Raw genomic sequence first — 24197 nt, 5'->3', positions numbered from 1 at the left:
CAAGGGGCTAGGGCCCACTGCTCTGATATATGTCTGCAGCTTTACCTTTAACCAAACTATGACATTTTATCTCTTACAAAATGAAAGTTTGTAAAGTCTGATTGTGACCCAAGTGACCTAGAGTAAATCATGGAGAAATCTCGGGGCCTCAGATTCCTCACCTGTCAAATGAGGACATTAAGGTTTGGGGGGGAAGAGCAAACATGCAAGTCCCTTGATGAGGTTCCAGCGTGGAGCAGGCCCTCTGCCCTTTGTCTATCCCCCTCACGATTAATGCCATGCCCTGAGCACCATGGAGTTCTTCCTACACACTGGGAAAGTTATCCAGTGAGAAATATTTAGGACTTCCTAGTGGTCTAGTCGGAGAAGGCAATGGCACCCCACTCCAGTACTCTTGCCTGGAAAATCCATGGACAGAGGAGCCTGTTAGGCTGCAGTCCATGGGGTCGCTAAGAGTCGGGCACGACTGAGCGACTTTACTTTGACTTTTCACCTTCATGCATTGGACAAGGAAATGGCAACCCACTCCAGTGTTCTTGCCTGGAGAATCCCAGGGACGGGGGAGCCTGGTGGGCTGCCGTCTATGGGGTCACACAGAGTCGGACACGACTGAAGCGACTTAGCAGTAGCAGCAGCAGCAGTGGTCTAGTGGTTAGGAATCCGCCTGCCAATGCAGGGGACACTGGTTTGATCCCTGGTTCAAGAAGATTCCACACACGATGGGGCAACTAAGCCCAAGCGCCACAACCACTGAAGCCTGCACACCTAGAGCCTGTGCTCGGCAACGAGAGAACCTACCGCAATGAGAGGCCCATGGACTGCACCTAGAGAGTAGCCCCGGCTCGCTGCAACTAGAGAAAAGCCTGCACAGCAACCAAGACCTAGTGCAGCCAAAAATAAATAAATTTTTTAAAGTAAAGTAAAAAATAAAGCTAATTTTTAAAAAGAAATATTTGGAGTCATTAAGGACAGCCCCAAATTCACACATATTTATATGAGCATAAATGTTCAATTGCTCAGTTACATTTCTTCAGTCTTATCATTTCAGCAATAGAAGAATAAATAACATGAAGATGGGAAATGGGTTGAAGATATATGACCCCAAACTTCACACCCTCAGAGGGTTTTATTCATCAGTAACATCTTGACCAGAGAAGAAAATTACTTTAGAATATTAAAGAGAGAAGAGGAGGAAATAATGACAAATAGCCCACTGCCGTTTCTCTGCCTTTCTTCAGGATGGCTCCCTGCTCAGCACTGGTTGGGGGCTACCTCTGTAACTCAAATCACCGTATCAGTAGGGTAAGAAAACAGCAAATTTCTGTTTCTACTCTAGACATCAGAACAACATATTTTACAGTGGGCTACAGATGCTAAATTATTTGAATCTTCGTTCAGATGTTCCTAATTTACATTGTCTGTGGCAAATAAAAAGATAAGTACAATCCATATTGCAAATGCATCATACCATGATAAATCTGTAGCCTTCTTTCTCTAGGTCTTCTCCACCTCGTGGAATTTATATTGAAGTCATAATAATGTCATACCTACACTATGAATATCTTCCTGCTAATTATGCCTGGTTTTTAAAACAGTGCCCATTTATGAAGACAGTATTATGGTATTCTTGATTATACCCTAAATAATTCTGTAAACATAAAACATGCTGAATAATATTGGAATTCCACTAAAGAATTGCAATAAAAATAAAACTATCACATACATTCCAACAGTTTTTTTCTTTTTGTAAAGAATGCTTTTGATGAGAGACAACATCCTTTGAAAAAAATCCCAGAACAAAAAAAAAATTCATAAATATTAATTCTGACTTCAGTTTAATCCTTAGAAACAAAAGTTACAGAATTTAGCTCAAAGAACAATATCAAAAGAATAATGATTATAAAAATCATAGCACTTATTATAACAAATAATATTTGTATTCTGAGCTAGTTATATCCTAAGTACGATGCTCCTGTGCTTTAAAAATATTATTTTTAATCCTTTCATCAACCTTTAAAAGTAGGTTTTATCCCCCATTTTATGGTCAAAGATATTGAGACTTAGATCAAGTTCTTTGCTCAAGGTCATATTGCTGGTGAGACAGAATGCAGAATAGCAAGACTTTAGCTTTGAGTTCACATTTAAAATGCTTGGTTTTATGAGTTCTTAAAATGCTTGCTTTTATGAGTTTTCTGCCAGAAATGGCAGAAAATTTCTCCAGTTAGGCTTAACCTATCTTATTAACTCTTTTTTTTTTTTTAATCCTAAAAGGACCTAGTAGATGACTCTTGTACAGTTTCAGTAGCTATCATAACCACATAATGAAAATGTCCAACAGTCAGACTCTGATTCCAGGTCAGATGTGTTAGAACACAGGACGTACTTGGACCACCTATAACCTCTGTGACTGGTTTTCCTCCTAATGCCCCCCCAGTCACCCAGCCCTGCCTGCTTCAACCCCAGCCACTGTGTTCACAGCTTGTCAACTAGAAGAATTTCTCAGGGCAGTGGTAGCAACAGCAAGATCTTAAACAGGTCCTGACGACACCAGAGCAGTTGATGCAGCTGTGTGACCTTCCCAACTGTTCTTCTGACATTTTAAAGCCTTGATTCAGATTCCAAAGCTTAATTTACATCCAGTTTGGCCATGTTTATGGTTCTGGAGTCCATGTCCAGCTCTGCAGCTGTGTGACAGAGTCCAGGTATGTGGGTGAGGATTGTTATTCCTGTACCTGATGGTCACCTGTACCTTTGACACCCACTTGAGTCTGGGACAGTCCCATGGGGTGATGGGAAAGTGAAAAGCTGGTTTCAGAGTGCTTGAAGTGTTTGATTTCATTTCAATGAGCAATCCTAAACTTAGTGAATAAGATTAATAATTAAGATACATCACATGTGCTAAAGACACGAACATGATTTACTCATTTTGATGCACAAAAAATGACAAACTTCCCTATAATTTAAATTTTGAAATATAATGCTAAATTAAAGAAACCTAAAAGGGTAATAGCTTCATTAAACTACATTTCTCCCCACAACATCATCTCAAATCTTAGTGTAATTAAGTGATCTGGCAACTTCTATATAAAGCAATTTGAACTGTGTGAGTAGCCTCTATGTTACCCTATACCCCACGGCACCACACACACACACACAAATCTCAATAAATGAAATGACTCCTTGGAGAAAAAAATGAACACTTTAGCAGAGATCAGTGCAAATGAATATTTTCTGATTAATTACAGTTTATTAAATAGGATTTGGTCTGAAATAAATAGCTCAAGCTTTGGGGTGCACTAATTTTTTTAATATTTAAAAGATTTATATTCTTTGCATTCTTCACAGAATCTTCTTTCCAGGGGATAAATGAAAAGAAAAATCCAGTTCAATTCATTTCTTCCAACATAGCACACTAGGACTTACTCATTTAGACTCCAGACAATGTCCCCTCCAGGCTCCTCGTCCCCTGAGCCTGAATGGAGGGAGACTCTCTCAATGTATGCTCAGCCACCAGCTACCACAAGTCACTTAAGTAAACACAGAGGCACCTTGGTGAAAGCAATTGCATGGTCTGAATACCATCAACTGACACTTCTATTCAGTGACCCTCTCAGGTCTCAGAAATGGTCTTTTCAAATTCCAGGTCTTGAGGTATTGATTTCAATCAGCAGCTTTTCCTAAGAGCATCATTTCAAAAATAGCCCTGTCACAATTGCTACCATCTCATCTTAGTTTCATCTGGGCTTTGTATTCCAATTTGAAACCATTCAGCAAAATGACACGAGAGGGTTTTACCGAGGCATTGATTCAACTTCATGCATAGGTAATAGCATTTATTCTCCTGTATATGAGAAAACATTGATATTTCAGTTTGGTGGAGGGAGGTTCAGGTTTATACAGTCTAGTTACTCTTTTTTCTTTTTCTGAAGAAATAAAAACCTCAAAAGAGGCCAATCTCATCATAAAATTCTCATGCTTACTGCTAAACTGGTGACTTAAATCAGCATAATTCTATTCTTTCAGGTTCTAATGTGGACAGACAAAAATTTTTAAAGATGTGTGGCAGGTATGCACACGTGATTAAAGTAGAAAACATGAAATAATAAACTATAATTTGAATATAAATTTTTTACTAATTGGCCTCTGGCATCTATATGATATTAAGTTTTTCTCAAGCTGTAATTATGAACTCCCTAAATAGTGTTTATTTGATGACAGTGATCAAAAGAAGGCGGACACCAGTCCACTCATTTTGTGGTGAGAATGTAGAAGTTCAGTCACCAATAATTTTATCTGTTAAAAAATTTTTGATTGCCTGGGTAACTTTCCCATGACAGATAAATTCAGCTTATTTTTCTATATCAAGGGGAAAACAAAGGGAGAAAACCTTAATTACTTTCTATGCTCTAAACACTGTAATATATGCTTTACATATATTCTTTCATTTTGTCTTTATATAGACCCCTTAAGGAAATAATACTATAATTCACAAATGGCAAAACAGACTGATATTAAATGACCTGTCCACATCATTAGTAAGCAGCAGAACTGGGATTTTAATGCAGGTATTCAGAACACAAATATTGGCATTGTTTTAGTATCTAGTATGTAACTAGATGTTATGTGAGGTGAGGGGCATTTATAGTTGAACAATATATGTTTGCTGTCCTCAACGAGCCCATATTCAAATAGGGGCAAATATAAAAGAATGGCTACAATTGAAAAAATAGAGAAAGGTCTGAGGTTAACATTAGCACACTGAATGCAGGTGTATATTAAAAGATTAATCTGATGAAGTAGGTTTTGGCCAGGAATGCAAAGATGTTTCCGCATTAGGCAAGAATCCTTCAAATTAGGAAACAAGAAAGAAATGTACTATCATCTTGAGTGCCAAAATGGCATTTGATGAAAAATGTCTATTATTGATGTTTAAAACTTATTAATACAGAAATTTTTAAAAAGAATTGCAAATATTAGAAAATAAATATTATCATTTGCCCAGAAAATCCAAAGGGATCAACTGAACACTATTGGACATGAGTAAACACTAAAAGATCATTGGTATGAGATATATATATACAAAAATTAGCACTTTCCTATACACTACCAACTAAGGTCCATCTAGTCAAGGCTATGGTTTTTCCTGTGGTCATGTATGGATGTGAGAGTTGGACTGTGAAGAAGGCTAAGTGCCGAAGAATTGATGCTTTTGAACTGTGGTGTTGGAGAAGACTCTTGAGAGTCCCTTGGACTGCAAGGAGATCCAACCAGTCCATTCTGAAGGAGATCAGCCCTGGGATTTCTTTGGAAGGAATGATGCTAAAGCTGAAACTCCAGTACTTTGGCCACCTCATGTGAAGAGCTGACTCATTGGAAAAGACTCTGATGCTGGGAGGGATTTGGGGTAGGAGGAGAAGGGGATGACAGAGGATGAGATGGCTGGATGGCATCACTGACTCGATGGATGTGAGTCTGAGTGAACTCTGGGAGTTGGTGATGGACAGGGAGGCCTGGTGTGCTGCGATTCATGGGGTCGCAAAGAGTCGAACACGACTGAGCGACTGAACTGAACTGAACTGATACACTACCAATTCAAAATTAGGAAAAAAGTTATAGAGTAAGGTCCACATATTAATAGCTCACACAATTATTGAGAACCTGGGAATAAAGTCAAGAAATCCACAAGACCACATGAAACAAGATAGGAAACTGTTAAAAGACAAGGATATAGTCTCACATACGACATGGGGGAGAGTCCACTTTCACACTGTCTTTGGAAGGCAACTGGATAGTCCTCAAAATGAAAGATACTCTTCAACTCAGCAATTTTACTTCTAGAAATCTATTCTACTGAAAGCCAGTCACAGATGCAAAAGGATCTTTTTGCAGATATTTATTGTATATTATATATATATGTAATGTAAAATAGTAAATAAAAATTAGAAAGAAGAAGATGTCTACCAAAAGGGGAATAGAAAAGTAAACCATGGCACATCCATACTATAACATATAGTATATCCATTAAAGAGAATTAAAGATGTATAGAAACTGATGTAAAAGGTTGCCCATGATACATCATTAAATGAAAAAAAGAGATCAAAACATTGTTTGCATTCTCATTACTAAATACATTTATGTGTTGTATCAATTTTTAACTCACCTATTGTTTTTGTAGCTATAAAGCACAACTAAAACTCACTGTACACTTGATAAATTTGATAACAGAAATATGAACCAAATGGAGTGAGAGCCCAGAAAGGAAGTGTAAAACATTCCCAGGGGGAGTAGTCAGGTTTCAGGCATCATTTGAGAACCCTGTGCCATGAAGGGTGAAGAGGGACTTTCTCAACAAACAATGGCCGTGGAGCATTTAGGAAGAGAACATCCTGTGTCAGGATGTAGGAAAGTGAAAGCCATGATGTGTTCCAGGAAGACTGAAAAACCAGTGCAGTGGAAACCTAGGCGGTCTGGGGGAACAGATGGAAAACACAGCAAGGAAGTAGTCTGGGGCTCAGTTGTGAAGCACCTAATATGACAAGCTCAGAGATTTACAACTTCTAGGCGGCTCAAATGGTAAAGAATCTGCTTGCAATGCAGGAGACCCAGATTCAATGCCTGGATCGGGAAGATCCCCTGCAGAAGGAAATGGCGACCCACTCCAGTATTCTTACCTGGAGAATTCCATGGACAGAGGAGCCTGGTGGGCTACAGTCCATGGAGTCACAGAGTCGGACACAACTGAGTGACTAACACACACACAGCAGCCAACAGGAACACAAAAGCCTTTTTACAGTACATGAATGGCATAAATTCTGGGGAAAGACCTTATCAAGAGTAGAGGAAATGTATTGTATAGAATGAAGGAGGAAAGTTTGAGGGGAAGGAGAGGGATTTGGAAAAGGAAGGAAGGAAGTTGAATTTGTGGTAGTATCTCACACAGTGACAAGCTAAGATTTGGGAGTGAAGTGAAGTGAAGTCGCTCAGTCGTGTCCGACTCTTTGCAACCCCATGGACTGTAGCCTACCAGGCTTCTCCGTCCATGGAGTGGGTTACCATTTCCTTCTCCAGGGGATCTTCCTGACCCAGGGATCGAACCCGGTTCTCCCACATTGGAGGCAGACACTTTAATCTCTGAGCCACCAAAGTGTTCTTAAAAGTGAATCTGTGTCATGTAACAAACTTAGAGATCTGGAATATGCATCAGAAGTGTAGAAAGAGGACTGGGCAAATTAGGAGGCAGGGTAGGTTTGAGAGGTAAGCAGAGCTGGGAGACACAGTGCTCATACTGACAGAAGTCAGGAACTGCCCCCAAAGCGTCACGTCCATGTCATCTCCTCCAGCATACAAGTAAGAGGGGAACATCACTTACACAGGTGAGACCTCAGGCCTCAAAATCAGAAGATTGAAAGCAAGTTGCAACTCTTCCCCCATGAAGAGAACATCAAGCATCACAATGTTTAGAGAATTCAGAATCCACAAGCCACAGGACGTGAAGTAACACTGACTGTAGAGCAAGAGGAAATAACCTGAAATAACAGCGCCATCTTTGGTGAGGGAGCATGTATCTACGGTGTTTCTATCATGTGCGGGCACTGTGCTGGGGGCTGGGGGTTGGGCACAGTCCCTGAGATGAGGGCGTTTCCTGCTAACAGAAGAGCCCAGACAGGCACATTAGAGAACATCAGCTGCCAAGCTGGTGAGAGCGTCAACACGGGGAGTCCAGGAAAAAAAAAAGTGGGTCAGTAAGGGGAAGTCAGGAGAGGTGGGCATCCAAGGAGGGGCAGCATGGGGGGAAGTGGAGTGGAAGGGCATCCGGACCCTCCCTCACCTCTCCCACCCCCACCGTGGATCTCTTGACACAGGTGTTTCGTCTGTATTCCCAGTAGCGAGCTACATATCATCCCTGGAGCCACTTGATACCTGTTAGTTGAATGCTGACGGGATGACATATGAGGGGAATGAGAAAAACTGCATAACCATATTTTCAGAGGCTCAGATGCTAAACGCCAACCTCTATCATGCACTTGCTGTCCACAGAGGGCATTGTCTCGTTGAATATCCACCACAGCTTTTGGAGATACAGAACCCAGAATCCTCATTTGACACAGGAAGGCACCTGGTTCATGAGATGAGCAAAGACCCATCTATTTTGAGATGTTGGGGAGAGATACTAAGATGTTTCAGGAAATCAAGAGCTACAGAACACCTAGTCTGCAACTCAGAGTGGAATTTCAATCGTTCTCAGGATTTTAAGCAGCAGCTGTGAGGGCTAAGGGTTGTTGTGTTGCTAAGTCAGGTCTGACTCTTTGCGACCCCATGGACTGTGGCCTACCAGGCTCCCCTGTCCATAGGATTTCCCAGGTGAGAACGCTGAAGTGGGTTGCCATTTCCTTCTCCAGGGAATCTTCCTAATCCAGGGATCAAACCAGAGTCTCCTGAATTAGCAGGTGCATTCTTTACCACTGAGCCACCAGGGAAGCCTTGAGTTAAGAATAACTGAGCAAAAAACAGGCTTGATGAACTGAAGGCTGGCCACATCTGGGAGACCCTGTGTGTGTGTGTGTGCACGTGCACATGTGTGTGTAGGTATGTACCTACATATGGCTCAAGCAAACACTAGCACACAATTAAAAATCCTGGGGAGGCAATGATTGGAATCAGGAGAGGAAGACCATGAGGCAAGTCCATGAAGAGAGCCATGGAGGGATTGAAGGCTGCAACTGTCCAAAGAGAGGCTTCGGGACTTAAAGACATAGGGACAATTTTTCACGCCTGGTCTCAATCTCCTACATTTACAAAATATCACATACTGAACAAGATAGTGAAAATGAAAGTTAGTTACTCAGTCATGTCCAAACTTTCGAACCCATGGACTGTAGACCACCAGGCTCCTCTGTCCGTGGAGTTCTCCAGGCAAGAACACTGGAGTAGGTTGCCATTCCCTTCTCCAGAGGATCTTCCTGACCCAGGGATTGAACCTGGGTCTCCTGCATTGCAGGCAGATTCTTTACTGTCTGAGCCACCAAAATGCCATACACTGAATGGCAAGAAGTTACCATTAATTTTTGCAGGTGTGAGAGTTATACATACATATTTTTTAAGTCTTCATTTAGAGACGGGTACTGAAGTAAAATGAAATGACGTCTGCAGGATGAGGGGAGCTTGAGAAAAGAGTAAAAATTTGGAATAATACAACATGACAATTTCTGAAGAAAGAGTGGGCATGTGTGCTAAGGTGGCTACAGTTGTGTTTGACTCTTTGTAACTCTATGGATTGTAGCCCACCAGACTCCTCTATTCATGGGATTCTCTAGGCAAGAATACTGGAGTGGGTTGCCATTTCCTCCTCCAAGGGATCTTCCCAACCCAGGGATTGAACCTGCATCTCCTGCGACTCCTCCATTGCAGGCAGATTTTTTACTGCTGAGCCACCAGGGAAGCCCCTAAAGGAGGAGACCTGGCCATAAATCAACCGGAGGGAACCTGAAAAAGTGATTGAAGCCTCTAACCATCTTATTTCATTTTGAGGACATTAAGTCGAGCAACAGCAAAGTCTATGAAAGAAAAATAAATTTCAAAAATAAAATTCTGTCTCTTACATAAAAATACACTTTCTACATATTTTAATTCATGCAGAAAAAATATCAGGACTAATTATATGGGGTATTAACAGATGTGAGTATTAACAAGGTACACAGGTGAATGAGAGAAGAATTTAAGCAGTGTGAAGACTTGCTTGTTTTCCCACCACTTCTCTCACCCTGGGAGAAAAAATTTCTTAACTATTGATAACCTTTCATTTTGTAACAGAATTGTAAATGTTTTTTAATAGGGTGTCTCTGACCTTTCAAATGTAAAAATGGGTTTAGCATCACACCATGAGCAGACCCAGTATCTAGCCTAATTAATAGGGCATGTGACTAACACAGGACTAAGGTTGAAATTAGAAATGTAGAAATTCACTGAATAATGAACTTCAATTATTTTCTGGATGATTATCCTCAGTTCTTAACACTCAATCTCAATTCCCCATTCCTAAGTGAACTCTAGAGATCTTACCCATAAAAAGAGTCTTCAGGTTCAACTTTAAAAAAATACATATATACATAAAATACAAAGCTATCAGAAAATCCTCACCAGATACTGAGAATGATTTCCTTATGGCTTGGGAGATTCTGCCAAGATTCCCTTTAAGGTTTACTTAGATGGCACTCAAGGCAGATTCCCATATGGAATTACTCCCCACACAGGAGCCTGACCTGGGGGAAACTGAACAAAGCAGAGATTATTTACAAACTCCCAAAGCACAGGCTGTTTTACATTTCTCCCACCCTGGATCTAATTCCACTGGTAAATACAGCACATATTAAGTTATAAAGCATAATTATGAAAAGGCCAAGAAATGCTACAGAGGATCAACCTTCCTGACACTGTGAGGCTGCGGCCAGGGACCCGGGGTGGCTGGACAGGCTGCCGGGGTTGCTGGCACCCAGGAGTTATCACCATCACAGAGGGAACCAGAGGCAGACTGATGCCAGCAAGCGTGCCATTGCTTAAGGACATCTTACAGGACGCATCTGTGTTCTGGGGACAGTCCAGCAAGCGTGCCATTGCTTATAGACATCTTACAGGAATCATCTGTGTTCTGAGAGACAGTCTTACTGTCAGAAAACTTTGGGGCAATTTTCCCTTGTATGGGGAAAATACATAATGTGGGAGTTGCAATAGCCCTCTAAGCTCTCCCTGAAGAGTATCCTTGAAAGCAGGCCCTTAAATAATACAGATAATACTGACACACATAGGTTCTTGATGGAATGGGTTTTTGGTTGGTCTTTATCCAACGAGGAAGGAAATTTTTCCACAAAACAAAACAATATTTAATGGCAATCATGATAAACTCATACCTTTTGTTTTGGCTCGTATCTTGAGTATGTTGGTTGAAAAAATATGTAGTTTATACTTACTGTTTAACCCACTTGTATTTTTGTTGAGAGAGTCTCAACATTTTTTTTTTCCAAACATTATGGAGATCCTGCTAGAATAATTTTACTTGTAGCTTGTTTAAGCCCTGGACTTTTCTTGGGATCACATTCATTTAAAAGAAGCATCAGAGCACTCACTTACCAGGAAGGCAAACTATCGTGCAAGGATGTAGCAGGATTGGCCTCTGTCTGCCTTGGACCAGTGTGTCAGTGTGATAATGGAGAATGACCTTAGTACAACCTGAAGACCACACATCCAGTTACTGGCGTCACCACTAACTGGACTGAGGAACTATTTTATGCAACCACCATTTAGACCATATTTTCTTTCACTTATTTATTTATATACATAAAGCAGATTAAAGTAAGGTAGCATTTTGGAGTAAACCTGCCTGGGTTCTACTTTCACCTCAACCACTCACTTACTTAGCTGTGTCACTGAATTACTGAGTCACTCTATCTCACTTTCCTCATCAGCAGAGATAGAGTGTATTGGTATTTCCCTCTGTGACAGGGTCTATTCAGACTCCAGTGATAATCTGAGCTTGGTTCAATGCCTGGCACATGATTCAATAAATGCTTGTCATGATGAGCTAAGGAATTTACACTTTCAAAGCACATAAGGAAAATCAAAAACCCTCTTCATGTGCTTTCCTAGAAGGTCCTACACGGAGAAAGATTCTGGTGTCTATCCTCTGTGGGGCATATAATAACGGATTCCATAAGTGTTGTGAATTAAATTGGAAGTGCAAGTTATTTTCATATGTAAAGTAAGTGAAAACAATTTTATTTTCAGAAATGGAAGCACTAAAACAAATATTTAAAGAATCACGTAGAAAAATACCTGATAAATGCTGTTGTGTTAATGGCAACAATATTTTGTGGTACTTTGTCAAAAAGCTTTATGAAGTAGAAGTACCATTTCCATTGAATTAAAAATATATCATGCAGGTTTGTTGAACTGTCTAATGGTTGGCCATTTCTGGAATGCTTGTGTGCTTGCTCAGTTACTTCATTTGTGTCCGACTCTTTGTGATGCCACCAGGCTCCTCTGTCCATGGGATTCTCCAAGCAAGATTACTGGAGTGGACTGCCATGCCCTCCTCAGGGGGATCTTCCTGCCCCATGGATCGAATCTGTGTCTCCTGCACCTCATGCACTGCAGGCAGATTCTTTACCCCTGAGCCACCAGGGAAGCACCATTTCTGGAATACATCAAGGTAAATCAGAAATCCCTGGAAAGGGAAAAATACCACATTGGGTTCTATGAAAATGAAAAAAAGAGAGAATCACCTGGCCATCTTTTTTGTTTGTTTGACTTTAATTTCTAAATTTTAAAAATACCTTGAGTTCCAAAAGAAAAAGTATTCAAACTACATTTTTAATGTTTTTAAATTACAGCAAACTAATCTCAATATTATATGTTTTATTTTCCCCCCTTGGACATTAAACATGTAACCTATACTTTGAAATTTTTCGCTTTATTTTAGCAAAGTGGAGACCAAAACAAGCCCACTTAAGATGTTCTGATTAAAAAAATTGAGAAAACATTCTCCAGTATCTAATGAAAATCAGGCTCATTACTTAATAGATACTGTGCATATGTTTAAGTTTCTATCGCTAGGTCTCTTAAAGTATATGTGGGTGTGTGGGGGTGTGTGTTACCAAGAGAATCTAGTGCTAAAACAATCTTTATTTTTTTTACATTGCTAGTCTTCTTGTTGGTGGTCTGTTTTGTCCTACAGAAATTTTTCTTTCAATGAATAATTCAGACTCAAATTACATATTGATAACTATATTTTAAACCAAAAAATTCCTCACATAATAAATACATTTTATGCACATTAACTTCGAATTTACTTCAGAAAGCTATTTACAATATAAATAATTATAAATGGGAACACTTTGCAAGATATCATTGACATAGCTAATATTTTCTACTTTACATTCCAAAGTAAAAGTTCAAATTACAGACTTATATACTACGATGTCACTAAAAACTATACATTGCAAGATGGTATTTGAAATATTGGCAATCAGTATCTTCTTTCACAAATATAATCCTTTTTATAGCGTGTCAGTCAAAAAACAAACAAAATATTTTATCTCTTCTTTGAAGTGCCTACTCATATGTTTCACTTTTTGAAATATTTCCCTTTGGGGAAAAATAATGGAAAAAAAAGTTACAGTATTTCTAAAATTTTTTCCACGCCAATTTTAGTTCTTTTGAAATGTAAACACACCAGGGTTGTTGGGTACAAATTCAAATGTGATTAAATGTGTTCCAGATCAGAAAATTAGGACAAACTCTCCACTATATAGGCCTATGAAAGCAAAGTCCCATGCAGCAAAACTGCAATAAATAAAATGATAAAGTTTGGCATTAAATTATTAATTAGAATTTATCATGTGAACCATCAGTTTTTCAGGAGCACAGCAGAGTAGAATCTTGTTACTTGTTTTACACTTGTGTTTGTGTGTATACATATATACACATGTACACAGCCTTTCTGCATACTGTCCTAGAGAAGGAACTCTGAGCAAACCCCTATTTGGATATGAGCACAATCTCACTTTTCAAATTCAGCATTACCCGTAGAACTCTTGTGCACAAGAAATGAGCCCCACACAAAAATTCCTCTCCCCAAGAATATTTTCTATGCATGTGTCCATAGCTGTTCTGTCATTCATTTGACATTTAGAAGGAAAATGAATGTTTTATCTACAATGCATTTCCCAGTAAGAACTAACCAATCGATCTTGCTGTCAAATTCTTATTCACAAAAGCTGACACTGACATGAAAGTTGAATCACTTATTTGGAGAACCACAGGATTCACACTGTTATTAAATTATTCCAAAAACAAGATATATCTTTCTGTCCTGTAATTTGCGTGAATGAAGGAACCAAATCTGGGCACTAAAACTTTTTAAATCAAAAAGAGCACATGGAAATGTAAGCTCTTCCACTGGTCTAGGTAAGTGACCCCCAAATAGCCAAATTCTCAATTTTCCAAATATCCAAATATCCAAATGCTACTAGCACTAATAGAATTGCACAGAATATTTTAGTAACATTCAGCTCTTGAAAGAAAGAGAGAGCTACAAAATATTATATCTGTACTCAGATAGTGTCCTTAGCTGTAGTGTCTTCTATTAAACTTATTTGGTCTAGGTTTTGGGGGGGAAAAATCCTCTCATTTTATTTTAAAATGTCGATGCATATTTTCCAAATGATCTTTTATTGAATTGATTCTCATCCCCCAATAAAAGAGACAAGAAAATGAAGGATATTATCCTCTTCTAGAAGAGCCCCTTAAAGTCTGGTTTAAGTGGAATTCTCTGCCCAGAGGCAGCATGTGGCAGCAGGGTGTACCGAGAATTAAGAATAGTACCCAGTGGAAATATTCTAGCCCTATAACATATAATCAAGAAAGAATGAATGAGTTTTCTGTACAAACACTGAAGGCAAATCTTTTATTGTATCCTGTCTTTCACATTGTCACATCAGCCCTGTGTCATATTATCCTATATCAGGCAATTACAGTTTAGAAAAAGCCAGCCCATTATACTCAGCATACTATGTCAAAAAAAAAACCTGTGTAACACATCTAAATGTTGACCTGTAGTGATTGGGACATTAATATTATGCATCCAAAAATAATGTGCCAAATCTGTATCTTCTCAATAATAGTTTTAACTAAATGTTCCCAAGGAAGAGGGGGAAATATTTATTTCTTTGGTCATACAAATATTTAAGTTAGGTAGGCAGACAAGTAAAATGAGAAATAAAAATATTCCTACCATTATTAGAGAGCATGAGGTTTGTATCATCTAATGAATTGCCATATATGTACTAGTAACTGGATATAACACGTTTTTATGAATCCCCAAAGTGATAGAAAAATCGTACTTCTCTCTCTATTTCAACCAATTTTCAGCATTTAGTAAAGTTATGAAAATCAAATTTTAAAACTAATTCCAATTTAAGTTTAGTTTTAAAGGGGAACATACATATACACATATAGGTATTAAGTTATAAAGCTGCTACCATAAAAATTTTGACCTGTAAATTACATAAATGGGTTGTGTAAAGCTGGATCAATCTAGCAAAAATTGAGTCAAGATGTAATTCAGTTAATTCTGTCTTCACTTAAAAATATTAGTTAAACCATTTTAAAGTGCATTACTCTTTCTGAGTACCCCCTATTTGCAGAGTTCATATTTTCTTTCATCAATTAACTTTCTTTCATATAAAAACCCCACTGAAATTTCTTTGACAGTGTTTTCTTTCATTTCAGTTCATTTTTCTTGATTCTTGAGATTCCATTCCTTTTATATTGATAACATCTGTCCTTAGAGCACTTTTGGTAGAACATGTATCCATCAGTAATGCCCACCTGTACAGATTTATTTTCCAAAATGCACCATATTCTTGAGCTATGTGTGCCTTTGAACCATTTGTCCATCTACAGAATTCAACAAAAATTTTAGCATTCCTAAAACCTTACTTCATGTTGCAAATTGATCAAAAATTCAGTTGAAGTGTTCCAGAGCTTGTATAGTTCAATTTTTAGTTTTTTTATTATTCTTTGAACATTTTTGAAAGTATACACTGACTGTCTCACTCACTTGCCACCTTTTTCATTTATAGCACAAATGTTGCTGCCATACCCAAGAACTATTTAATTTTATGTAGCCTCCTTTCTCATGTACAAACAGTATTCATCTCTCAGATTACCATCATTCAGATTGTCACCTGCCTCTGGACTTTCAAATAACTGTGTTAAATGATGAAGATATAGTACCAATCCCTGAGTGCTCAATGTCATGTTCTGTCTTCAAAATGATAAGTAAGTTCTTCCAATACACCCCACGCCCTTCCATATCACATGAGTTTTAGGCAAGGGACTCAGGAAATATTTTCTACAAAATTTCTCTAATCACTTGTGTCACTTTGCTTTGATTACTAGAGAATGGTGCATTAAATAAATATTATTTATATTACTTCTCCCACAGTTTCTACCGTCTATACCTTGGCTGAACTAGAAAGTTGACTGTAGCTATAACATGTCTGAAAGAGCCCATGCACCTGCTTGAGTTTCAAAGCATCTAGACCTCTCTCTGAGTGCAGAAAAGCCAGAAAGATGAGCCTTGATAACGCACATCAGATGGTTATTAACTGGTTGACAAGCTCAGTTCCAATGAACCACAGAATCTTGGAACTTTAGAGCTGCCATACAGATAAAGAAACTGGGGCTCAAGCATGGTGAGTGCTCCCAAAATAAGTTACAGGCAGGGTCAGAGCTGGAACTCAGAGATCTTGACATCTAGTCCACATCTTTCTACTGTATCGCATGAACCTAAGACCAAGTTTATTTTGCTGTTTACAAACAATATGGAAAATGAACACTTTGCCTGCTCCTTCAGTCAGAGAACTGCTCTTGCCCTTTTAGCCACTTGTCCATCAGCCCAAGCTTTTATCTTAGACTCTCTCCTGAGGCTTTCCACGTGTCACATTTGCACATCTGTGCATTGACATGTGTTCAAACACTTCAAACAGCTATACTGCTGTCATGTAGTACTTCACTGGTTTTCCTAAGTTTTTCTGTTGGCTTTTTTTTTTTCCACTTATCAGCCTTTTTTCCTGGTGAGTTAGTTTGAGTTTTCATTTGGTTAGTTTTTTGGCTAGTTTTTTTTATAAGCTCCCAATATGTTGATTACATCTGCTGACACTTGTTTGTTTTGAGATATCATTTGATTTTTCTCTGCTTCTGTCCATCTTTAGTAAGCTATTTCCAATTGGGCACACCAAGCTTTTGATGTGTGTCCCAACACTCAGTGTTTTTACTTAGAAAAACCCTTAACGCTATGTCAGTGTGATCCTGTTCTTTGTCGAACTCAAAAGTAAGGTGCAAAATCATACTTCCTGATTGCTTATAATGGATACCAGGTGAAAACTCATTCTTGTATTAGATTCAGAGCAATTTTGTTAATTTATGCCTAAATCAAATGCTTTAGATGGTTGAAACCACAAAGAAAAACTAGTTTATGAGATGTATCTCCCTCTTTCTAGGTTATTTTGGGAATAGAAATTTCTTTCCAATGCTCTATGTGCTAGGGTTAAGGAAAGTTACCCACTTGGGGTGTACTTATGAAATACAGTCAATATTTCTGTATGTAAAGTATATACAGCAGATTGCGGATAGTGGTCTATGTGTATGAAGTTCACTGGATCACTATAATGCATTGTCATCCATCTGTCCTTTCATGTGGTATATATGCTCACTTAATCTACACAAGTATTTTTCAATTCAAAATTTAATCTAGTCTGTCTCCCATATAAATAGAGGGGCAAATCTGTGTATTCACTTTAGCTCCATTATCGATGTATAACCCTGAATGCCAGTGCTCTGTCTTTGATTTCACAAGAACACATGTTAAATACCCAGTAAGTTAAATTATCCATTCTAACAATCTGTGGCATTACAAATGCTGGTAGTGGGGCATTAAATGATAAATATGTTTCAGAGATCCTTAAAGAACAAAATATTTTAGAAAAAACATCAGCTTCCATTGGTAATTATAACAGATGTTCCCTTATGTCCTTGTGCTGGATCCGGCTGCATCCTTAGATGGGAAGTTACATCAAAGTGTGAGCCATTACAGCCCAAGGAATAGTTCCTAATGGTTTCGCTGTCATATAAGTGCTCCAGGGCATATCCAGTTAATGTGTAAGCATGCTTGTCAAAATACTGCCGGTGGGAGCCAAAGCAGTTTGGAGAGATGGCAGGATGGTCTCCTGGTGTCTGATGGGGAGACATATCAGAATGTAGATAATCTTTAGCTAGGATCAAACTGGATTTGGAAATGCGATCTGAATTGGGACTACTTATCCGAGACAGTGCTGTGGGACTGTTGTCGTACTCATTTTCACGAGGGCTCAACATCTTTCCCTCTCTCTGCTGGATGTGGTCACATGGTGAAGTGTTGGCAAGAGCTGAGCTGTGGCAGACTTCACCTGTTGGTGGGGGCTGCTGGTAGTTTGCAAAACAGAGGGAGTGTTTTTTCCCAGCTCCATTAATGGAAGCCAGTTGGTCTGGGGGCGCTTTCCTTAGCTGCAATCTGTTCTCCTCTTCTTTAATCATTTGCTGGGTGGCTCTTATCAGAGTTTCGATTTTGCTAGGTTCATGCGGGCTACTCTGAAACTGCTCAGTGCGGTATCGGTCACCTGATTCGCTGGCAGACCCAGGGTCTGGAGAACTGACCACACTCTCTTCATCCCAATGACCTCGCCCTAGAAACCAGAAAAAGTAAAAAAGTAAGTGGTCTCAAAATTCACCCCCAAAATTGCAAGTGAATTTCTTTTCCCTAGGAGAAGGAAATGCAACCCACTTCAGTATCTCTGCCAGGAGAATTCCATGGACAGAAGAGCCTGGAGGGCTACATGGGTCGCAAAGAGTCAGACACTACTGAGCGACTTTCACTTTCACTTTTTTTTTCCCTATTAAAAGAAACCTTTTATCTTTCATTTTTAATATGTGCACCAATATTTGAAACAGACACAGGCGCACATGACAGAATATCAACATATTGTCCTGGAATTCATAGTTCTTAGTGGCTTTTAAGTGCAGATGAAGTTTACAACAAGTTTAGAAGGTAAACTTGGTTCGTGCACTGTGAACGCCAACAAGTGAAACAGTAAAGTATGTTTATATTTGTCCATGGATGAATATCCCTGGGACCTGACTGTAAATAATAAAGAAAATACACATTTGGTTTATGTTATTTTCTAGAGAAGTGTTCTGTTGATGCTTAGAAATGCTTTCAATTAAGATTGAGGATGAGGATAATATAGTCTGGACTATTTTCTTAATTTCCATTAAATCACCTAAAATGTTAAAATTGCTATATGTATCTTAAGTAGAGTTACAAAAAACCTCTAATGTTAGTTTTCAAGCTATTTGAGGGTTAAAAATATCTACACATATTCATACATGTGTATGTGTGAATGGAGATATATATGTATGTATATATCATCCTGATCAAAAATACAAATATGGTCTTCCTAAATCTAGTGTTAAAAAATAAAGCTCAGTTTCACACACATATAATCATATAGAAACTCTGGCATTTTAGATTGCTTCTAAAATAAAGTGAAGAATAAATAAACATTTTAAATGTTAATAATAACCTGTTTTGAACCAAAGAGAGAGATGAAGAGTGCATCCAAACCATTATTCCATAAACTACATTATTCTCCAAAGAGTTTGAAGTCAATATAAAAAGAGAGAAGAGAAGCAGAAAGGGACCTATGAAAGCTGAAACTGCTTAATGCAGCAGAGAAGCCCAGGATCACACTAGTCATTGCTTTCCTTTTCCCTTTTCTTATTTTATATCTAATATTTCCCTCACGACCATGTGGGTTAAGCCAGGATTCTCACTTCACTTCCATTCTTTGGCAAGCAATTACCCTTTGCCCTGGGTTTCTATTCCCAGGCCACCAAACTAGAGAAATTAAAAATAAAAGCAGAAAAATAAAAAGCAAAAATGGAAACGAAGTAAACTCATTCATAGAAAACAGTCAGTGCCCAGGTGGTATTTGCAGGAGACTTTATGGGGAGAACCGCAATGTCCAGCATATTTCTCATTTGAGAGACACAGCAGGAAGAGAAATACCATGGCCATTGGATCAATCTTAGTGTCACTGCCTTTTAATGAAATGGGGAGGGGTATCAAGACCTGCCTGGGCCCAAGCTTGGAATGGACAGGATGAGGTCTCCTTGAGCAGATTACATTGAAATGGACATAGAAGAGCATTGATAACACTAAAGGTTTTAACTGAAGCACCCATTTCTATGTGTTCACAAAGCCATAAAATAATCCCAAGGTGAAAATCCCCATGGGCTCCAAATTTCACTCCATCCTCAACTCACAGAGGATACTATGGGCTGCTGTAATGGCACAAAGGGAGCAGTTACTAGCATTTAATGCCTAGAGGACCAAGGAGGTTAAGACACCTGTGACAGTGAGTGATAGGCCATAAAACAAAGGCAGGCCTCCCCAACACCCCCAATACCACCTACAGTGTCCTCATTGAGAAACCCTGCTAAAGGAGCCCCAAGCTACTCCCTGTCCACATCTGAAGCCTGAGAATACAGAAGAAAGTAAAACAGCAGAAATTTAAACGCATGCATACTGCACATTAGTAGGAATAGACTTAATTCACTTTAACTTAATTCCTTTCCTTTTTTTTAATGTTAAAATGGGAATCATGTTTACTCGCCTGTCCAAAATAAACGGATTAAGCAAACATCAGCAAAATCGATACTCTTCAAAAGAGCGGATTTGGTTCTTAAGATCCCATTGGTTGGAGTTTCTGATTTGTAAATTCCAAGGAGAAAACTCACTGGGTGGGGTTCACTCCAGGGTCCAACCTAGACTAAGATAACCCTGCCCAGAGGTGCCAGGCTGCGCGTCGGGAGTCTGGAGCTCGCCCTTACCGTGGATCCTGTGCACCGAGGCGATGTGAGGCATGCTGCTCTCATAGGCTTCTCTGCTCTCCGGGGAGGCCTTGGTCAGGGGCAAGGCTGCGCGAGAGCCCCACCAGGGCTCCCTCCCCGCCTGCGGCGCTCCCAGGAAGTACCTGCCTGCCTCACACCGGCCGCCCTCGCAGGCCTGGGTGTGGAAATGCCTCTCCTCCACCAGCCTGGAGTGGTCGAGCGCGAAGCCGTAGCAGAGGGAGCTGCGGTCCGAGAACTGCCTGTAGGCGCACGACGCGTCGTGCTGGGAGCCCGGTCGGTCCGCGGGGTCCAGGAGCTGCGGGGAGGCCGCGTCGGTCAGGGGACTGCCGCCCCACTGGCTGTCGTGATCTGATTCCGATCTTTCCGTGGGAAATCCGGAGTACTGAAACCGAGAGGACGAGAAAAGAACATTTCAAAAAAAAAAAAAGGCCCCAAGGTCTGAAAGCATCCTTAAGGTCATATTGGGCTCTAGCGCCAGGCAGGGCTCCCCTGATTTAGATCACCCAAGTCAGTCATGATACCGCGAAGAAAATCCTTTAGGCCGCTGGAAGAAGGAGATAAAACTAATGACGAACATGGGCTGAACTAAATGCCAGGCACTGCTGGACGCACTTCCCGTGAACTACTCGACATAACTCTTACAAGCGCTTTAGTGAAAATATTTGTCGTTGTTTAGTTGCTAAGTTGGGTACAACTCTTTTGGGACCCCTGGACTGTAGCCCACCAGGTTCCTCTGTCCATGGGATTCTCCAGGCAAGAACACCAGCGTGGTTTGCCACTTCCTTCTCCAGGGCATCTCCCTGACCCTGAGATGGAACCCACATTTCCTGCATTGCCAGATGGATTCTTTACAGCTGAGTCACCAGGGGATCCCAAGTGGAGATATTAGCAACCCATTAAATGGGTAGGTAAGCTAAAGCCCTAGGAAGGGAAATGACTTGCCCAAGATGACAGGGTTAGCAGCTGGCAGAGCCGGAATTCAAACCCAAGTTCTCCATTGCTACACAAGTGGTAGTGTCAAAAAGAGAGTCCAAGAGAGCACCATATTTTTTTAAAAATATATTTATTTATTTATGTAATTAGCTGTGCCCCCATGTTTGTTGTGGCAGACAGAGTTTTAGCCACTGGGACCACCAGAGGAAGTCCTGAGAGCACCATATTTTACTCCTGTTGGCTTTTCACATTTTTTCTTACATCAAAACAAAACAAAACAAAAGCAAGGTTTAAGGCTTCACACTGGACTGGTAACTCTCTGAGAGTCATGCTGGATACAGGACAAGGTAGTTAATAAATACTTAACCTAATTCAGTCTCAATGTGACTTTGGGACAGTCTTGTCCCATATAAGTTAGCCTGTTCACTAGGATGTGTTTCTTGCTTTCTAAAGTGAAACTTCAAATATGCACAGGCTCGTCAGGATAACATAGCTGCAGGCAAGGCTGCACTTCTGCGAAATCACACTGCTCACCTGTTGCCAGAGTATTTGGTCAGGTGCTTTAAAGAAAACATAAAAGGCCAGAGGACCTCCCCAGGAGGTGAGTTTCCTCAAGGGCCATTAAAATCAGTAATATAATCATTTCTACCAGGTTTTGGTCTCCTGATGCTAAACACAATTCTTGGTACCATAGAGAGATTACCTGCTATAATAATAGATGTTATTTATTGGGAACTTACTGTGTGCCCAGCAATATGCTAACCCTAACCACTCACGATATATAAATGAATCCTTACAACCACCTGGACAGTAACATAGCTCCATTTTATAGATGAGGACACTGCATCACTGAGTTTTAATAAGATGCCACAGCCATCCCACAGTTTATCTGGTTTCAAAGCCTGCTTTTATTCTTCCATGGTAAGGAAGAGAGGAGAAAGAAAGGATTCAATGTTAGAGAGATTACCAGAAAAGTGGCTGAAGCTGCTTTATAGGTTCAGGAATCAAAATACAAGTCCAGTTTGCATTTTCTTTCTCATCCCCAAGAAGGAGGGATGGGTATGTGAGGTGGGAAGGAGGTTGAGCAGGGGGGTAGGGATGGGGGGAGGCACAGGGACAGGAGAAATTCCCAGGCTCTATTGTTCTTCATGTTACACGCTAGTTGAGCAAATGTGATCCCTGATGAGGGCTTATCAGAACAAGTCAAACTCTCCCTTTTCTCCTAGGCCCACCCTGAACAGAAGAAAGAATCCCAACCCTCCCCAACTCTATGCAAACAGGCAGCTCCACCAGGGAGATGTACAGAGGTTCCTCCAGGGCAACTCCATAGCACACTGATAAATATCAGGACAGAGTTCCAGGTGATTCCAGGGTCAAGATTTTTCCATGGCTATTTCTAATGTTAATTTAATTATTTTCTGAATGTACATATGGACTATCACCATATTCCATCAAGACAAAAAAACAGAAAATTGAACTTCTTTCCTGCAGGCCTGTAGGGTGGACATATCACGGCACCCCGAGCTCCGTTTCTCCTACTCACGCCCCCACCTGCCATCTGCCTTTTCTCCCCCTGAATACCAGCCTCTCATTTCACCAAGCAGGGGCTGCCACCCTCTCTCCTGACTGAGTGGGGACCAGCGTGCTATCCATTTGCCCTCTGGTAGCACCATCCACATGCTTGCTAGGAAAAATTCAAGATCATCAGTACTATTCCACACTAGGAATTTCCCAGACTCTCCTTGTTTTTATAAAAGTATAAACCAGGCCTATTTCTGAAGTGCTCCAGTCAAGACTTTTGAGCCCTGCTGAGAGGACTAAAAGCCTTCCCTGAGTGTGTATGGGAAAGTGCTGTTGGTGCAGCAGAGAACATTCTGTCCTTCGCTGACAAAGAAAATTCAACATGAGGCAACCCTGGCGTACGTGAGGTACACATTTCAAGAGCACCTGAAGAAGAATTTGACAGAGAAGCCTCTTGTTGATAATCAGGAAACCACAGCAGTGCAGGCACTGACCTTCAAGCAGGCGGGAGCTGGGTGGTTCAGTTAGACTGAGCCCTCCCACTGCTTTAGAGGTATGGAGGAAAAGCCAAGCCGTAAAGCTTTGTTTTATAAGAGAAGGCCTATAAACTTGAACCTGAGTGCACCATCAAAACTGGGAGCCGTGGACTTCCCTGGTATTCAGTGGTTAAGACTCCACATTGCCACTACAGGGGGCACCAGTTTGATTCCTGGTGGGAAATTAAGAACCCTCATGGGACAAAAAAAAGCCCCCCAAAACAAAAAACCGTGAGCCATGTCCACCCTTTAAAACAGACCATACTTCGTTAACACTACAACCCTGTAATTTGATCTGAAGTAGTTCAGTTGTTCATGACATGTTTGAGGAAAGAAAGAGGGCAGAAAGGCAGGCAGGCAGCCAGGCAACATATGCCACCTGTGAATAAGTGCCACAGATGAAGACTCCTGGTCTCCCTGGCACCTACATCTGCTACTTAACCACATGTACAGTCACAGGCAACTGATTTAATTTCTTGTGTCCTAACAGGAAAAGCTGAACCAGGGTTGGGGCCATTTAATGGAAGAGTCCCTAGGGACAGGGAGCCAGGAGACTTGGTTCCAGATCCATTCTTGATAGTTACTCTCAGGGTGTGAATGTGTGCTGAGTCGCTTCAGTTGTATCCGACTGTTTGCAACCCTATGGACTGTAGCCCACCAGGGTAACCTAGGGAAAATTTATCTTTCTTAGCCTCAGCTATA

At 40.3% G+C, this 24197-nt stretch overlaps 1 protein-coding gene across 1 annotated transcript in view; it reads right to left on the bottom strand.

Annotated features, from left to right (window-relative positions):
* Positions 1 to 17547: 17547 nt before the first annotated feature.
* Positions 17548 to 24197, bottom strand: part of SIM1 (SIM bHLH transcription factor 1) — a 68675-nt gene continuing 62025 nt past the window's right edge. The window contains exons 10-11 of the mRNA XM_052645929.1: positions 20485 to 20887; positions 17548 to 18278 (exon numbers count right to left, since the gene is read on the bottom strand). Coding sequence (XP_052501889.1) covers positions 17548 to 18278; positions 20485 to 20887 — 1134 coding nt within the window. The remainder of the gene's footprint in view (positions 18279 to 20484; positions 20888 to 24197) is intronic.

The sequence above is a fragment of the Budorcas taxicolor genome, chromosome 9 (assembly GCF_023091745.1).
Source record: "Budorcas taxicolor isolate Tak-1 chromosome 9, Takin1.1, whole genome shotgun sequence".
Lineage (NCBI taxonomy): Eukaryota > Metazoa > Chordata > Mammalia > Artiodactyla > Bovidae > Budorcas > Budorcas taxicolor.
This window is presented reverse-complemented; position numbering and strand designations above follow the sequence as displayed.